This window comes from Puccinia triticina, chromosome 1A, assembly GCF_026914185.1.
Source record: "Puccinia triticina chromosome 1A, complete sequence".
Lineage (NCBI taxonomy): Eukaryota > Fungi > Basidiomycota > Pucciniomycetes > Pucciniales > Pucciniaceae > Puccinia > Puccinia triticina.
The window spans coordinates 1,916,434-1,934,404 of record NC_070558.1 but is presented as its reverse complement, the minus strand read 5'-3'; the positions used below and the strand labels follow the sequence as shown (position 1 = coordinate 1,934,404).

Sequence of the window (17,971 nt, the reverse complement as noted above, 5' to 3'; positions counted from 1 at the left end):
ATTGGATTAAGATGGGCCAACAAAAAGTTGAAATAACGCTGTTTTTTATATGCAAATCCAATTTTGATAATTGCAATCTGTCCTTTATGAGAGGTGTATATTCTACCCGGTATGGGTGCTCAATAAGTTCACGCAGGTACTCAAAAAAATGACGCCCAGCTGCTTGCCTTTGTGATTGCAATGTAGCCACATCTTTGATCCCCGCAACTTGGGCTGGAATGAGTGTGTTGATTACATCTACATAGAACAAATAGACTGGTAGAACTTTCTGGGAGTATTCCAAGTCGTCCAGTAAACTTTGTACCTGTGGTCCAGAGTAATTAGTCTGGATTTTTTCTTGAAGCTGAATTTTAAGATCTACAAACTGCAGGACAACACGATAAGTGTAGAGCAACCACAATTCAAGACTGTTATTGTTGGCTTCTTTCATGAATCGTGACATGGCACTCCACCTTCTTGCTTTATGTTGTGCGGAAATATTAAGTGTGGTTTCTGGTGTCCTAACGTTTACAATTGTAGATGTCTGTGTTTTCACCCCTGCCTTCCTTTCAAAAAAGGCATTTGCAAACTTGATCCTCCTCTATCTTAAGCATCTTCTATTCGCCTTCCTTTTTGCTTCCTATGAATCTGTCCCCGTTGAGTTTTTTCAAGCTTCGGATTGCTTCAAAGATGACTCGTATTTCGCTTTCCCTTGGCCGCATAGAATTGATGATTTCAAAAGCAGGAGCAGTATCAGAGGGTTTCATATTTTTTCTCACCAAGCTGTTGAGCTTTTCTTAGCCGTTTGGCCTTTGTTTTTGAATACTCATTGGGTGCATCTTGGTGGAAGTGAGAATGGGACTGTATTCAAGCTGTGGAGGGCTGGAAAAATCAAGAATATTATTGCTGTGAAGGTAACCGGATGCAGACAGCGGACGCATGTTTTCAACAGTGCCACCTTGTCTTTCTTTTTCAATGGTCCGCTCAGAATTGGTGATTTCGAAAGCAAGAGTAGTATCATCGCTTGAGGGTTTCTTCTTTTCTCTCGCTAAAGTTTTGAGTTTTTTTGCCCCTTTGGCCTCTGTTTTTGAACACTCATTGGGTGCATATTGGTAGCAGTGAGAATGGGACTAGATTCCAGCTGTGGAGGGTTGGCGAAATCAAGAACATTATTGTTGAGAAGGTGACCCGATACAGGAAGCGGATGCATATTGTCAACAGTGCCACCTTGTCTTTCTTCTTCAATGGGCCGCTCAGAATTGATGATTTCGAAAGCAAGAGCAGTCTCAACGCTTGAGGGTTTCTTCTTTTTTCTCGCTGGAGTTTCGAGCTGGTTTTTGTCGCTTGGCCTCTTTTTTTGAACACGGGTTGCATGCGTGTCGGTGGCCGTGACAATGGGATGGGACTCCAGCTGTGGACTACGGGGCAAATCAAAGATATTGTTGTTGTGAAGGTAACCCGGTTCAGGCAGCGGATGCACATTGTCGATACTAATAGTGCTACGGGGATCGGGATGAGATTCCGGCCATGGAATATTGGCAACATTGAGAATATCGCTAAGGTCATGTGATCCAGGCGGCGGACGCGTATCGATTCGACTAGCGGGATGAGGTTCTGGCAACGGGCTATGGGAGAAATCGAGGAGATCATGAAGGGAATCCAATTCTTGCATCGTTTGAGCCGACGGCAGCCTGAGCCATGTCTCTGCAGGGTTCGGATGAAACATACATGGCACATTTTGCACGAATAAGTAGGTTAGCCAAATGAGCACCCAGAAGTGAATGCTGGAGTAGGTAGTGCGTTCGTAAGAGTTGCGCCTTGGTCCTGGAACCATGATGGAGTCGTTCCTATTTCCTCGGATAATTAGGATGTAAGATCGAGGACAGTCGGGCGGGTGCTCACCATGATGAGTTCAGCCATGTTGCATAGACCTGGCCCAACATCTTTGACCCACCATGTCTGAAACCCAAAAACAGATTTTGGCGCCCGAGGTGCATGGAATTCAGCCTAATCAAGATTCCTGAAACATCAGAAAAAAAAACATTTTTATCCTATTGTGAACCCCCCTAATGCATATATCATGTAAAAGACAGATTGTAAAAATCAAGATGCCCCTTACATAGTCAAGTTTGACCTGCCATGTCACAGGTGATGGAAGCCTAAACCTGCCTCAGGCTAGGGCACTTTTCACAGTTGACCTGAAACTGACCCAACGGATGTGTTTGCCCACTTGAGATAGCCTAGGTTAGCTGACCTGCCCATAAACCTGGCCAGACCTGGCCTTACTTAACCCAAACATCCAGCAAACAAATGTGAATGCTCTAAATTCCCCCTGGTCAATGAGATCCCACAGGAATGTGGACCGGCCGGAATCTCTCGCGGTCGTAGAGTCACTAGAAACTGTACTCACATCTTGTTGACCAGGAGTGATTCCTCCCAGTCAGAAATTATGTAGGCCGGGGACCCACTTCAACCAGGCAATAAAACTTTAGAGCCAATTTTAAGGCCTTTATCAACAACTTTTTAAAAATTTGGCAAGATGTACAGGATTGAGTGTCCCTTGACAATCAGAGAAACTTCTTCATTTTTAAAAATGTTGTCCATAAAGGGCTTAAAATTGGCTCCAAAGTTTTATTTTTATCCTATTGTGAACCCCCCTATTGTATAAAACCAAGCATGTAAAATTAAAAATTTTGGACCAAGTGGAGGACTTCCTGTCAATCTGGAAATCCAGATCTGAGCCGACAGATTTCAGATTTTGCAGTGAAATCTTGGTCCCCGAAGCTCCCCAAAGGGGTCCAGAGTTCCAGATTCCAGATTCCCCTGCAAAATCTGGAATTCCAGATTTATCTGAAGTCGACGGGAAGTCCTCCAGTAATTAATTTTACATGCATCTGGCCAACAGTTGTACCATGTTAAAAAGGCCATGCAAAGCCCACTTTAAAAATGCACCTGTGGGCAAGCAATGAAGTAAATTGCATCCTATGTTTTACAATGTCATGTCATTATAAAATATAACAATGTAAAACTATAGGGCCCCGTTTGGACGCCTGGTGTGATATTATAAATTGCATAATAAAATACATAACACCCAAAATGAATTTTGGGTGTCATAAAACTAATTATGCCGCCAACAAATTTATCATTTGCCTGTTTGGCGTATCCACTCCAGAACACCTCTGGAGTCCACTTATCACAGGTCTGTTTGGCAAACCCAATCAGACCAGTTTCATAATGCCCACAACCAACCCTCTGGATGGCCTGTTCAACAGGTCATTCAAAGAAGTACATGAATGTGTACCCTCTTGATGACCGGTCAACCGGTCATCAAAGAGAACACAACAACCTCTGGATGGCCGTTTGGACAGGCCATTGAGATGTCTTCACCTCTTGATGATCAGAAATCCGGTGATCAAAGAGGACTTTGCACCTCTCGATGACCGGACCAGTCATCAAGAGGGACTCTACACCCTCTCAATGACTGCTCAACCGGTAATCAAGAGGGACTCTACACCCTCTCAATGACTGGTTGACCGTTCATTGAGAGGGACTCAACACCCTCTCAATGACAGGACCAGGCATCGAGAGGGACTCTACACCCTCTCAATGACTGGTTGAACGGTCATTGAGAGGGACTCAACACCCTCTTGATGACTGGTCCGGTCATTGAGAGGGACTCTACACTCTCTTAATGTCCGGTCAACCAGCCATCAAGAGGCCTTAGTGTAAAGCCTGGCCTACTAAACAGTTTGCTATAAGTGGCTATCAAACTATCCGAGAGGATAGTTCGCCGATTGCTTGTTTAGTAAACTTAGGATTTTTAAGATTTGAGGTCTTTGGTCACAATGATGATATGATGTAGATAATATTTTGAGTTTTAGAGTTTATAAGAGTTTGAATTCTCAAATAACAAAATGTAATGTGAAGAAAAGACTATAACAAAGAATATCCTGATGGGAGAAGAGAGAAAGAAAGAGGGAGAAAGAACAAACAAAGAGAGCAACAAAACCAACGGAGTAACAAAGCGCCAATGAAATCATTGGAAAAACCAACACGTCATAGAGATGATCATGCTAAATGAAATCAACGTTCATCGGAGAAATCCCAATGCCAATCGAGCTGCATAACAAAGTCACAAACTTTGAGGCTTAATCAGCATGTTTCTCTCATATTAAGTTAAGCTAACCACTCCAGGTTGTTACACTTAGATTCCTTCTAGATTTCTGGTTGACCAGTCATTGAGAGGAACTCCACACCTCTCAATAACTGGTCCGGTCATCAAGAGGTGAATACCTCTTTGATGTCCGGTCAACCATTCATCAAGAGGTTACCCCACCTCTTGATGACTAGCTGACCGGACATTGAGAGGTGTAGAGTCCCTCTCGATGGCTGGTCCTGTCATTGGGAGGTGAATTCCTCTTTGATGACCGGTTTAACCAGCCATCAAGAGGGCTTAGATTCCGATTTCTGGTTGACCGGTCATCAAGAGGGACTCTGCACCCTCTCGATGATTGAACGGTCATCGAGAGGTTGTAGAGTCCCTCTCAATGGCTGGTCCTGTCATCGAGAGGGTGTAGAGTCCCTCTCAATGGCTGGTTCTGTCATTGAGGGGGTGTTGAGTCCCTCTTGATGACCGGTCAACCAGTCATCAAGAGGGTGTAGAGTCCCTCTTGATGACCGATCAACCAGTCATCGAGAGGGTGTAGAGTCCCTCTTGATGACTGGTCCGGTCATTGAGAGGTGCAAAGTCCTCTTCGATGACCGGTTTACCAGTCATTGAGAGGGTGTATAGTCCCTCTTGATGACTGGTCCGGTCATCAAGAGGTGCAAAGTCCTCTTCAATGACCGGTTGTCCGATCATCGAGAGTTGAAGTCCTCTGGATGGCCTCTCCAAGCGGCCATCCAGAGGTTGTTGTGTTCTCTTCCATGCTCGGTTGACCGGTCATTGAGAGTTTGTGTAGTACGGGCCATGGGCACATATCACCCAGAAATACAGGTCAGGACCTATATTTCTGGAATGGCAGGGGATATAAATGTTCTGTGATACAGCGTAATGAATTTTAAGTTATCACTGGCTGTCCCAAACACATATAAATTTGGTGTTATACCCCGAGCACCCCCGGTGATAAGTTGCGCAATTTATAACTGAATTTGGGGCGTCCAAACGGGGCCTAGATTTTCAAGAAACATAAATTAGCTTTACATGCTGTGCCTTCACACTGCACAACCACCAGGGGAGATATGTTCCCACTCCCCAGGGAGTGCCTTACCATAACTTTTTTCCATAACTGTGCTGGAGGCCTTTGGTAAATAAAAATTGGATAGGTATGAAAAAGACTGGAAGTCAGCTGTGGAAGTCAGCTGGAAATAATCCTGAAATAAACCATAAATTGCCAAGAAATCATCCAGAACTCATCTAGAATTCATCCAGAACTCATCCAGAATATAGGCCTTTCTTGGCTCTGTGACCAGTGTGTCCTTTTTGTGGAGATGTGAGAGGCCCAGCCTCTGATATTGTCCCCCACATGTACTCGCGTACATCAGGGGGACAATTGGTGTCTCAACGCGAAGCTTTAACTTTTCATGTGGCCATGAAAGGCCCATCCAGTGATATTTCCACATCAATTTAGGCGCGTACATCAGGGTGACTATTGGCATAGGGCAAAAAGGTTCACTTGCATGTGCACATGTGAATTTTGAAAAGCAAAAAAAAGCAAAATTCACCTTGCATCAAGTACAGTGCAAAATTGCACTTCAGAGTCAAAAATTGTAATTTTACAATTGTTCAATTTTACATTGGTTCACCAGGGGAGATATGTTCCCACTGCCCAGGGAGTTCCAGAGATGAATTTTATGTGAGTTTTGGTTGGATGTGGGCCTGATGTGGATTAGTAACTCATCACTAAATGAATTGTAAAGTGGATGGAGAACTGATTCAGAAGTCAGTCAGAATTGATTTGGGACTCAACACAATGTTGTGTGGAATTCTCTTGTTTCCTAGGTACAACTGGAGGAAAAAATATGATGAAATGATATTTCACCCAAATACAAATCATCAATTTCTCCTGTTTTCTGATGTTGAAGGATAGAAAAGCAAAATTGACATTCTAAAATGTAATTCCTCTGAAAAAATGGGTTTCTTGTAATTCACATCATATGCCCTGATGTACAAAATTAAAGTAAAATTCAACTTGGTATTATTGGGTTTAGAATTTTGGAATGTGGTTATAATGTTGCAGTAAAAGTAGTGAAACCCATTTTCTTGGAAATGCGGGAATTAATTTGAATTTGGCTAAAACAAATGGTGAGTAACTTTTTCAATAGGGTGAAACTCTGAGGTAAGTCAAGGTTGGACTGCAGTGCCACTCCAGTTTGACCAGATATCCTTGCCTCCTCACAAAAATGATCTGGTGAATTTTGATTTTTTTTGCTTTTCAAAATTCACATGTGCACATGCAAGTGAACTTTTTTGCACTATGCCAATATTCACCCTGATGTACGCGCGTAAATTGATGTGGAAATATCACTGGATGGGCCTTTCATGGCCACATGAAAAGTAAAAGCTTCGCGTTGAGACACCAATTGTCCCCCTGATGTACGTGAGTACATGTGGGGGACAATATCAGAGGCTGGGCCTCTCACATCTCCACAAAAAGGACACACTGGTCATGGAGCCAAGAAAGGCCTATATTCTGGATGAGTTCTGGATGAATTGTAGAATATTTCTGGATGATTTCTTGGCAATTTATGGTTTATTTCAGGATGATTTCCAACTGATTTCCACAGCTGACTTCCAGTCTTTTTCATACCTATCCAATTTTTATTTACCAAAGGCCTCCAGCACAGTTATGGAAAGTTATGGTAGGGCACTCCCTGGGGAGTGGGAAAATATTTGCCCTGGTGGGAGGGGGGGATGGATCTTGATGGCTGTACATACCATTAATTCGAGGAGCCAAGGATTGGTGGGAACCGTCAAGTAAAGGAAGGTCTATTCCACGGTTGAGGCGGGGCAAGAAGAAGGGGATGTGTGGTTGTGGATGTAGCCATAGGTTGAACGGGCCCCGGGCTCTGAGAATCTAGATCCTACATATGGCAAGCTATGGCAAATGTAAGAAATAGCATGTAAATTTAATTTACCCCACAGGGATTAGAAGATTTGCATTCTTTGTAAAGGGAAATGTAAACTATCAAGGTGTGAAAGTGTATCTGTGGTACCACTGGACATGTTTTTGCAAGGTGTGAATTACATGCCAGTGTTTACATTGGGTACCTTTGCACACATCCAATGTAAATTTAATTTTGCACACAGGCTGGTGTACTTTTACATCCATGTTTTTTATATTGCCCCAAGGGTGTAAAACATAGATTGTAAAATTATTCTACCCCCTATGTGAGTCCCTCCTGGGCGTGAAGCGCCCGCCCCCAAAGGAGGGACTCAGAAAAGAACAGAGTTTTTTGGCGTGACAGGTACGCACAAACACACCTTCTTTTTTGGCTGTATCTGTGCCAAAAATCATCCAAAAATCTTCATAAAATATGTATTGTGTAGCTAAGAAGCCCAGTTCCAATCTCTTTTTTTTTGTATTTTTTGAGCAACTAAATGTTGAAGAAAAAAACAAGGAAATGGGGGTTTCAGCCTTTTCCCATCCAGAGGCATGCTTTTTGCAGCCCTGCGCGGCCATGAAACTGGCAAAATGTTGGTCTTTGAATGCCAGTCTTTTGGGGAAGGTGGTGAAGGCTGATCCCCAAAATGGATGAGGAGAAAGGCAAGACCAAGGCCTTTCTCATAATCTTTTCCATGCCAGCATAGCTGGTATAGATGAAAAGTTACTGCAGAATTTAGATTTTCTCTGCCAAATCTGAAAAACTTGTCACACCAAAAAACTCCCTTCTTTCCTAAGTCCCTCCTGCGGAGGCCGGCGCTTTGCGCCCAGGAGGGACTTAGTTAAGTTTGATGGCAGGCACACCAGGGCTAACAGGATTTTGTTGTTTGACTGTTCAGCAAAACAGTACAAAGGCTTGTATTAACCTTTCAGACTCCTGTTGGCTGAGCCTGCAAATTTTTTAGTCAGGCCAATCCTGAAGCCAAGTGAAGGTAAGTTTGCCAAGGTCATCCTGCAAAAAAGACATGGATAAATCCGTGGGAGGACTCAAGTGGAAAACTTGTTTTACCAGATGGGTTATCAAGCCCATTCTACTTTTCCCCTTTGGTTGCATACATACCAGACTTTAGAGACTTGGGAGAATTCCTGAAACATTGGTTGATAAATTTTAGACTGTTCTGATCATTGGAGCATGGGAGGATGTGTTTGAAGGGAGTTTGTTCAAGTGGATGATGCAACACCCACCCCATTGCCACTCACGTACGAGCTGACAATCACCAGCCAGCCAAACAACCACTGAATGAAATGATTCAAATTGGAGAACAGCAGATACCAGGATCATGATCAGGTAGTAGCACCTACACCACAGGTGAAGTTCTTCAAAATGATTTTGGTTGGCAACCAATATCATTTCAAGGTGTCTGCCTGCAAGGAGGGACCGTTGTCAGACAGTCGGCGTTTCCACTGGAATTCTACTGGAGGGCAATCCGAAAATATCACGGATTGCCAACGCCTTTCCAAATTGCTTTTGAATGCTATTTGCAATGGTTCCGGGCTGTGTGTGGCGGGTGGTGATTGGCTCAAAATGAGTATCAAACAAATCAACCAGCCAAAAGGGAGGCTCAAACCAGCACCATGTTGCTGGTCTACCCCCACCAGAGCTCCTTGACCACTATACTAGACAAGCCATACAGGGCATGGCATGGTTTGTGTCTATGGGCCTGCATCTGCAAGGCTTGATCAGTTGTATACAGAAGTTTTCTGGGGAAAATCCAGGAAAAATACTGGAAAGAGATTCCAGTCTGTATTTCCTGGAATGAAGTCAAAACTTTTTTGACTTTGTTCCAATGCAAACCTTTTTTTTGGGGGTTTGGTTTTAACCCAAATTGCAATTGGAATGATTCCAGTCCTTTGACCACACCAGAAGCATTCCAATGGGTTTTTGGTCCTTTGACCATACTGGAATGATTCCAATTGGTTTTTGGTTTTTTGTACCATCCAGTAAATTTACTGGATGGAAACTTTAAAACCTCACCTGTGGTGTAATGGACCTTGAAAGGAAGAATTGGGAAAAAGTGCAAGGTGATTTCTAGCAACGGTGCAACAAATACTATACATGTATTTGTATATGGCATGTATTGTATTGTTTTGTATAGCATATACAATTGTATTTGTATTGTATTTTTTATCCAATACAATACAATTTTTTTCATAATGTATTGCCCACCCCAAATTTAATATTTTGTGGATTGGCTTGGTCAGTACATTTTTTTTGAAATGTATTGTATTGTATTGGGTGAGGACCCTGGAAGCCCCCTGTAGAGGTGGGTAACCAAAAATCCAAGATTTTGGCCAAATTCATACATCAGGGGGCACCCAGGAATGTCTTTTTTTGGCTGATTCATACACTTTTGTGCCTATGCATGGGGAAAAATCACTCCAGGGAGCCCAAAATCCCTGATGACAAGCGGGGTTCCGCGGGTTTTAGGGGATTTAAATGAGTATCAGCAGAAATCCATACATAAATGCCATGTTTGGTGCGTACCCTTTTGGGTTTCAAACCCCATTTGATTTTGTGCCTAACATTTCGCAAAAAAATACACGTATTGCATTTGTTGCACCATTGTTTCTAAATTCTAGGCAATAAGATGGATTGGTTAAGGTTGCATGTTGCTTGAGAACAGTGAATCATCTATACATGGGGAACTAAACCAAAAGACCGGACATCGATTTCACAGACTCTGCCAAGCACTTTTTTAGGGTTTTGGATTGTGATCTGCTTATTATGAGTTGAAAAAAGAAAGAAGGATAAAGGTATTTTTGTTTGATCCAAACCAATTCTGTGTTGTTCTTTCAACTATGACGTGGAAAAAGAGAAAAAAATGGAAACGTGTATTATTGTCCTTGAGTAGTGGGATGTTATCCTCCAACAACAATGGCAGGTGAGTGTTCCCCTCCGACTGATATTCTCTCTGGGCATCTGAAGTTGATATTCTTGGCCCGCCTGGTTGCCTAGATTGTTCTCTGTTCTGGAAAGGAGGATAGAGGTGCAAGATGACTGCCCAACCACACCTACCCAGCAGTCAGATCTGGTGTAACTCATCCTTGGTGGCAACACGCTTCACTCTGCCTACTCTATGGTACTGGTGCAAATTGATCGTATTGTCAATATAGCCGAATGATGTCGATCTTTACTCGTTGAGGAACTTTACGTTGACCCCTTTCCTGGCCATTTCCGCAGCCAAGTCTTTTTTTATTCGTATAAAATTTTTAACACCAGAGACCACACCCGTGAGTTCAGTTGAATCAGCCCAATACAGAAAATTAAAGAACAAAGACGCACTCTTCCGCTCGTTGGCCTCTTCTCTCATCTCGTAATCCAAGACCAACTTCTTCAGCTGCTGGTGCTCGACTTGACTGTGCATTTGTTGAGCGCGAGTATGGACAGCAATCGATGAGTTGGATGGAATTTGCATTGTCTTTAACTAAAGAGCAGATGAATGATTCAAACGATTGAAGAGGTCAGAATTGCCGGCAGATTGAACAGAGGTGGTTGAGTTGAATTGATACCTGTTGTTTGTTGCCCTTCTTGGTCAACATCGTAAATGTCATCGCCTCGCATTGATTGGCGAGTGGGTCTTGCTTGGAAGAAGGCTGGATTGAAGTCTTGAGAATCGGTAGGCCTTTGTCAGAGAACAAACTTCCAGCCATTGGATTTCGATCTACTTTTCGAGCTCCGGGGCCATTGGATTCTGCCTGAGTGCTGGCATTGCTAGTTTCGGCGATCATCTGCGCCAGCTCTTTTTCAAACTCTTCCTCTTCTTCTGCTGTTGCTACAGAACTAGGGAATCGAGGTAGATCCTCCTCCTCGAAGTTCGCATTAGTTTGACCTGCTGCGTCGCCCATAACGGTATCATTATCAGAATCAGACTAGAATAAAAATCGGGTATCAGTGCTTTGATCAGTCTTTGCTTTTATTGACGATACCGCAGGGAATACTTTATCTGACTCACTACACCCTCATTATCTTCCGGTTCAGATTTCTTATCATCCGCTGCTCCGCGTTCCTCATCCTCTTGCATCTCATCATCGTCAACTTTTTCTCCTAAAAACGGATGTGGTGGGCCAATATTAGCAACCAGTGCTTATCTCTGATAAAGGTAACTTAGGATGAATGCCTGTAAGCACCTCGATCAGATATGGAAGAAAACATCTCCTGGACCGCCTTGGATGCTTCGTCATACGTCAAGTAGATATTTAGCTTCGGTCTTAGCTCCTGGATATGCAGCATAAGAAATTGTTCAATTTTGATAGGATGATGCTAGCTGAATAGAAATGCAGCGACTTACTTCGAAAGTATCCTGTAGCAAGAAATCGATGTCCATCGGAGTGGGTTCTTTACAACGTAAATACATCTTAAAAAACAATAAAGGGGCAGTTTGAGCTAGTATTCGCGAACGATAAATTACTTTTGTTTTACGGATTTTCTAGAATGTCGAGAACTCAACAATAAAGAATTTCAAGAAGTTGTTGAGACGACGCTTTAAGCTGCCGCGATCAAAACAATGACCACAAGTGTTCAACAGAGTGCAAACCATTCGGACTCGAAAGAAATCGTCAGGGGCATCGATGGGAGAAACCACATCCGGCCAAGGTCTCCCGTCGACTGCAAGTGGGGGATCAGCTTCTATCTATGGCTACATTTCCGAAAAAGTAACCTGGGAAGTCGAGATACGTACGGTGACCGAAGGTCACAAAAGACCACAGAGTGTCGAAGATCACCCTCGAATCAATGACCCGGTAGTTGTATAGTTCACCTAAATATTTAATGGTCGCGATTCGTTGCTGATTGTGTTTGAAAATATTGACCTGTAGGAATGAGATTTGAAAAGTTTTGGGCGGCGATCAGCCGAAGAGGCAGGAGGGAATCTACGATCGAAACGGTCGGAAAAGCAAAGTTTGGAGGGCATGGCTTACCTCCATACTGTAGCGGATGTTCTCGAGAACTTGATCTACGATTGAGACAGTAAAATCGGCGTGAAACCGAGATAGATCGTACACAATAATGGCAAGCAAGTAAATGTTTCCAAATTTGACCTTCCAAACTTTTGTCAGGATGTTTCTCAACAGCTTGACGACCTGATGAAATTTTGAAGCAGTGCAGGGTTATCAGATCAGTAAGAGATAGAGAAAACTTGATCAGATATCATTAATAGAAAAAGGTAAGACTCAACCCCGCAAATCTCAAACGAACCTCAGGATCATTCCAGTGTAGCTTTCGCAAGATTTTGATGGTTCGATCGACCGATTTTTTACAAAGGCAATCATAAAGTTGGTGTCGAATGAAAAGCTCCATCGGTGTACGATGTTTCGGTTCAATAACAGGTCGATCGGGGGGATTACACTGAAGGGAAAAATAGACAATCAGCAACACGATTTCCCGCAGCTTCCAAGAAATTAGACAAACCTGGAAATACGCATTTTCCAACAACATTATCTGTCGGGAATCGAGATTTTGTGAGGCCTTTTTCCTTTTCATTTGATCTAACTAAAGTTGTTGAATTTGCAACAGATTAAGTCAACACAAATTCATCGACCGAGACATCTTGTTGACCTGTAGAAGGCAAGCGAGAACTTCACCAACCAGTTGAGTCATTTTCTCTCTGCTCTCTGTATTGTTCAACACCCATCTACCACATCCCTCCAAAACGTCGCAAAGGTTTTCTACATTGGTGCCGTGTAGATCGTCAATGCAAACTTTGATGATGTGCAGGATAAGGTGCGAGGGTACAAGATTAAACTTTGTAAGCTCTGAAATCCAGCGTATATTCTGCAGACGAAAATTCTTTTCTTGATCAGGATCTAAAGATGTATAACTTAGGAATATGCCGTGATGATTTTACCTTGGTTCTGATGGCATGCAACTCTTGAGCGACAAACTTTCGCTTCCTTTGGAGATATCTAAACTCATCATGAACCTGTGAGATGAAAACGTACAGCCGCTAATGAACATCCGTTAGATAGAAGAATGGGATGATGCTATCACGTACATTTGCCAATATTCCAGTCAATACATCAGGCATATAGTTGGATAAAATCGCAAGCATTCGTGCATAATGTGGAATCAGATCGGTTCGATTTTTGTTCACCCCACTTAGGTGCTAGAGAGAAGTAATGAGAGCGAGTCTGAGACAATTTCTATGGACACACAAATTATCAGGTAAAGCAATCTCAACGCAACTTTAATTAACCTATTGCGGGCAGCCTTCGAATTGAGATATGCAAACTCAACGGCAATCTTATCGAGTGCGTCCGAGTTGTATACTTGGTCTAATCGCGTGAACAAAGCGGTTAGCCTGGCTGCAGGACCAGATGCCAAAGTGTCGGGAGCGGAAGATGGCTCAGTCGTAGGTGCCAATGAGGATGAGCCCTGTTTCGTTCTGTATCAGCGCAAATTGATATGGTCAGAGAACGTGATGCCGCATTTAATTGGCTAATGGATCAAGAGCACTGGAAATCTTGATGTGGTAGAAATTGGATTTAACTCGTCAGGCTCTGCTTCCTTGAGCTCCCCTTGTTGTTCAGGCAAATCAGACGCCGTGGTCAAGTCTTTCATCTCGAGTTTTTCCATTTCCTCTTCGAGTTTAGTTTGTGCGTTACTCTGTTCATTATCCCCACCGTCTTGGTCTGCTTTGATTTCGGTTTCCTTCTTAGCATCGGCGCTTATACCTAACAACATTGTCGGCACTTCGTCCTTCAAATCGAGCAGGTCTTCATAAAATTTCTTTTCTTCCTCGTCTGACCAAATACCTAACTCAGAGGCACCGGCCCCAAAGTTAGAAGACAACCCTGTTCCTGTGATAGCGTTTGTGGTAGATGTGGCATCAGGTCCAGGCAGCGTGGGTGGGGATAGCGATAATGTTTCGGCCAAACTAATTATGAAAGCCGACCAGTGAGTTTCTTATTGATCTCTATGCAGCTTAATCAAAAAAAAAAAAAAACCTTAAAATTCCATTCCATAGCTTTTCCTGTTCTTTTGTCAACTTTTCGAAGGTTTGAACTCGATCATCAAAAATTTGCCCAGATCGGATTGCTGCTTCACAGTTCTTTTTTTCCAGCTCTTGGAGTTTCTAGGTGAGCGATCATTCGAGACAGAACACTGATCAGTGGTAAAATATCGGATTACCTCATTGAAATGTTCGTATGGATAGATTGAGGAAGCGTACCACATGATCCGAGACTGCTTTGCGACTGAGCGCATCAAAATATTGACCCAAAAGTTTTTTGAATTTTTCTTTGGTGGCCGGTTTAATTATCATGTCATCGGTGACATTTGAGTCGTTGAGAATGTTAGCTTCAGATGGCGTGGGTCCGGCCGATGTGCCAGATGATATAGCAGTAGGGAGATACAACGATCCAAATTGTTTTGAGAATGAGACGGCCAGCGGTAGTGGGATGAGCAGAGCCTCCTTGTTAGCGGTTAGCTGGGCAAGATGAGAAACAAGATCTTTGGGATCAAAAAACCTGATTCAAATGAAACGGATAACGATAGACCGGATTACAGAGCTACACATACCAGGTCTTTGAGCACTCCAAAAGTAGTTTCCCCATCGTCGACATTTGAGCTCCCTTGTTTAGACACACCGCGCACTAATCCCACGAGGTCGAATTCAGCTAGACAACGCAACAAACTTCGTTGACGGATGATTCTGCTATTTTCCTCGCGTTCTCTCTGGTCGGTAGCCAATCCTGCCAAGTATTGTTTACTGGGTAGTGCAAGACCGCCAAGAAATTGTTGGATGAATAGCTCTGTGAAACTGGACGAGAAACGTTGGTGCAAAGTGGAGATAACCTGTGTGATGGTAAAAACCAAGCCAAAAAAAATTATCAGTACAGCTTCAAGAGGGAAGGGCTGCCAATAATTTGGTGAAGTACTCACCTCGATGGCGCCCCAAATTTCCGCGGCACTTTTACATTTCGCCAGGCCCTCGTTTAGAGCGATCGAGATCTCAGAGAGATACTTATCCAAGCTTAATGTTCCAGTTTCTTTGATCAGGATTTGTACGTTTTCGTTAGTATGTAAGCCGGTCTTGAGTCGTTTGATGAACGCGGTATTCTTTTTCAAAGACGAGTCGAGGGAGTTGGATGTGGGGGCACTTGGTGGGTTGAGATTGGCCAGACGGAGACTGGCGCGTTTTGAGGATGGTGCAGGTTGACTTGGTTGCGTGTTCGGGTTCGTGTGATTCTTGCCGTCTCCGCTATCCATCTTTTGAGGAATCCAGAACAGCGAAAGCAGTCTTAGCTCGATGGAAAGAGGAAAAATGTGGAGTGCTTTACACTGGACACTGCGGATACACGTGCGGGTATCCACGGTATCCGGACCGGTGATCGGGGAGAATTCTACACCGAGGCAGATTTTGGGTAAACGGGCGACGGCGGTGCTGCAACGGCCTGGCACCCAGCGCTGCCACAGGGGACAAAATTATCCCTCGCTTGCTTAAGTTGGCTGGAAACAGCCGCCAAGTTTAAGCGGATATAGGTTGTAACTTGTGGAGAGTTACAAATTGTGTTTTCAGATGCAATCCCTCAAGGACAACGGACAGAGAGTTGCAAAGAACTGCAACACAATCATGAGTGCAGGGTGAGGGCAAGTGACCGTGTCAAAGGATGTAGGGTTGCGTAGCTTTTGGTTCAGAGATTGAAAACGTTACATGGGCAGATTCTCACAAGTGATAAGAGGGAGGGACTCCCAAATAGAGGGCGACGCAGGAGTGGGGATTCATTTCACGTGTGTTATAGTTTTGCTTTTGCAGGGAGCTACACATGAGGTTTTATTGGGTTGATAGTGGTTTACTAGGATATAAGGGATGCAAACAGGAGAACAGAGGATTGAAGTCTCAACGAGTCAACTGGGGCTTGAATCGTCTTTCTTTTAACCTTCTACCGGTGCTGAGGAAGCGCGTTGGGGTTGATCGTCTGCAGAGTGTCCGTTTTCTAATTCTTGGGCATCTTCTTCCCGAGGTTGGTTGTCGGTGTTGAGGTCGTCTGATAACTGATTTTCTGGCTCGGATGGCTGGGTGATGCTCTGGGAGGTATTGGTTGGAGCAGAGGAATCGTCATCAACTAGGACGAAGCTGTTGGCTGTTTGGCTTGCGCCCATGGCGCTTCCATTTTCGGAGGGGGCAGCTGAACTGGTTTGCGTGCTTGGATCTCCGGAGGGGTTCAGGGAGAGTGGGGCTGATTTCGGGGCGGCTTCATGTCCAGATGGCGGTTTGGATTCGGCAGAAGGTGCTTTGGACCCCTCGGAAGTCGGCTTGGTCGAGGCTGAAGTGGGCGCTGAAGCGGCAACAGATTTCAGAGCATCGATCAGTGCACGTTCGTCGCCGGTGATTTCTTCGATGACTGGTGCGTCCATGCGGGTCTGGGGCCGATAGTTGTTCTTAGCATGAATGACTTGGTTGACTTCCAATTTGATCATTTCACTGCAAATATGAAGCAATGCTTTAGGATGACAACATTAGGCAACCAGCGACGATACGAGGAACCGACTGACATGATGATTGCAAATATCTCAGGGGGCATCGTCCGTTGGTAGATGACCAGCAGTTCCTCAGGCGACGGATACACTTTGTACGCTTTGAAGAAAGCGATGGCCGCTGGCATAGCACCTCGGGGCATCTCTTGATCACAGGTCGGACGGGATCAGAAGTGTTACGGCTTGGTGTTGCTGTGATCGATTGGAATAGACTCACTGGAGGCTAGCATTTCTCCGATCCCAACTTGCTCCATGAAGAACTGCTCCTTGCCTTCCACAGTCGTCGGAAACTGCTCGGAAAGGACGCTCGAGACGGCAGCTTGGAGCATTTTTTCTAACTCGCGGGAGGCATTCCTATCTTGAGTTTGATTTTTCTTGACCAGTCGACGCTGTTCTTTGACTGATTTCATGAACAGATCGGAAGCCCATGTGAGTAAGCCTCTTTGTCATGATGTCGGCGCATCAAACGATTAAGATAGAGTCAGGCTACACACGAAGCTCCTTGCGAAACGCCGGGTCGTTCCGCCTCTTGTAATCGAAGTACAAACAATAAGTCAATCCGGCGGTAAGGAAAGAGAGGCCACCGATGGTAAGCACTTGTCGGGTTGATGCCATGTTCTCGATTCAATCTATACGACGATCCAAACAACTCGTGGTCCAGGTGGTATCAGGAAAGAAAAGTGTTACACAGTGAACCTAGGACGAGGGCTCGGGTCCCCGACAGCCAGCATGCATACAGTGGATGGATACTGTGCCGCGGATGGACTGTGCACACAAGTCGCAGCAGGCTCCGGCTCCGGCTCCGGCTCAAGCTCAAGCTTCCTCCGCAACGAAGGCCCTCGCGGCCTTCGCGAGTATGTCCCCATTCGGAGGGCCCTGTGCAGCCTGGCTTTCCCCTACATAGAAGTCTCGAGGCACTGGAGGACTTCCCGTCGCAATCTGGGAGCAACCTGAGAGCCTCCCAGAGTCTCAAAGCCTAAATTTCCCTGCGAAATTTGGCTCAGATCTGGGTCTGGAAGGGGTTCCCAGGTTGACGGGAAGTCCTCCACTTAAGTACGGATGGCACATGACCCACAAGGCTTGATCACCTTGATCCAGCAAATTATGGTTGTGAAGGTGGTATCCATGCAGACCGGCAGCCGATGGGAAGCGATGTAGAAAAGTCGAGTGCAGAAAGTATTCGGCCCTGCTAGTACGAGAAGTCACACAACTGCTTCTCTGCGTCTCCAACCAGCTTCCCATGGCTGAGGGGGCAGCCGAAGGCTTGCCAGAGTAACTTCCAACGCGAGCCCTTAGAAAATCACACGACGGCTCCTGCATTTCGGCGACCGTGCCGCCCGGTGCCCAGGCTCAC

General features: G+C 44.6%; 3 protein-coding genes across 3 annotated transcripts; all 3 read right to left on the bottom strand.

Annotated features, from left to right (window-relative positions):
- Positions 1–1,027: 1,027 nt before the first annotated feature.
- Positions 1,028–1,813, bottom strand: PtA15_1A257 (uncharacterized protein; the record flags this gene model as incomplete). Its single annotated transcript, XM_053165265.1, has 1 exon — positions 1,028–1,813. One exon carries the CDS (start codon positions 1,811–1,813, stop codon positions 1,028–1,030), a length of 786 nt encoding a protein of 261 aa, XP_053016474.1.
- An 8,460-nt stretch (positions 1,814–10,273) lies between these two features.
- On the bottom strand, positions 10,274–15,348 carry PtA15_1A256 (uncharacterized protein; the record flags this gene model as incomplete). The annotated part of the gene is made up of 20 exons (XM_053165264.1): positions 10,274–10,329; positions 10,426–10,567; positions 10,653–10,975; positions 11,065–11,187; positions 11,271–11,358; positions 11,432–11,497; positions 11,591–11,748; positions 11,822–11,951; positions 12,060–12,221; positions 12,337–12,486; positions 12,550–12,630; positions 12,727–12,912; positions 12,986–13,060; positions 13,133–13,243; positions 13,324–13,522; positions 13,628–14,014; positions 14,085–14,212; positions 14,309–14,566; positions 14,659–14,934; positions 15,022–15,348. The coding sequence occupies 20 exons, from the start codon at positions 15,346–15,348 to the stop codon at positions 10,274–10,276; spliced, it is 3,426 nt and encodes a 1,141-aa protein (XP_053016473.1).
- Positions 15,349–16,014: 666 nt separating this feature from the next.
- PtA15_1A255 (uncharacterized protein) lies at positions 16,015–17,232 on the bottom strand (the record flags this gene model as incomplete). The annotated part of the gene is made up of 4 exons (XM_053165263.1): positions 16,015–16,564; positions 16,636–16,762; positions 16,835–17,017; positions 17,112–17,232. 4 exons carry the CDS (start codon positions 17,230–17,232, stop codon positions 16,015–16,017), a joined length of 981 nt encoding a protein of 326 aa, XP_053016472.1.
- Between the last annotated feature and the right edge of the window lie 739 nt (positions 17,233–17,971).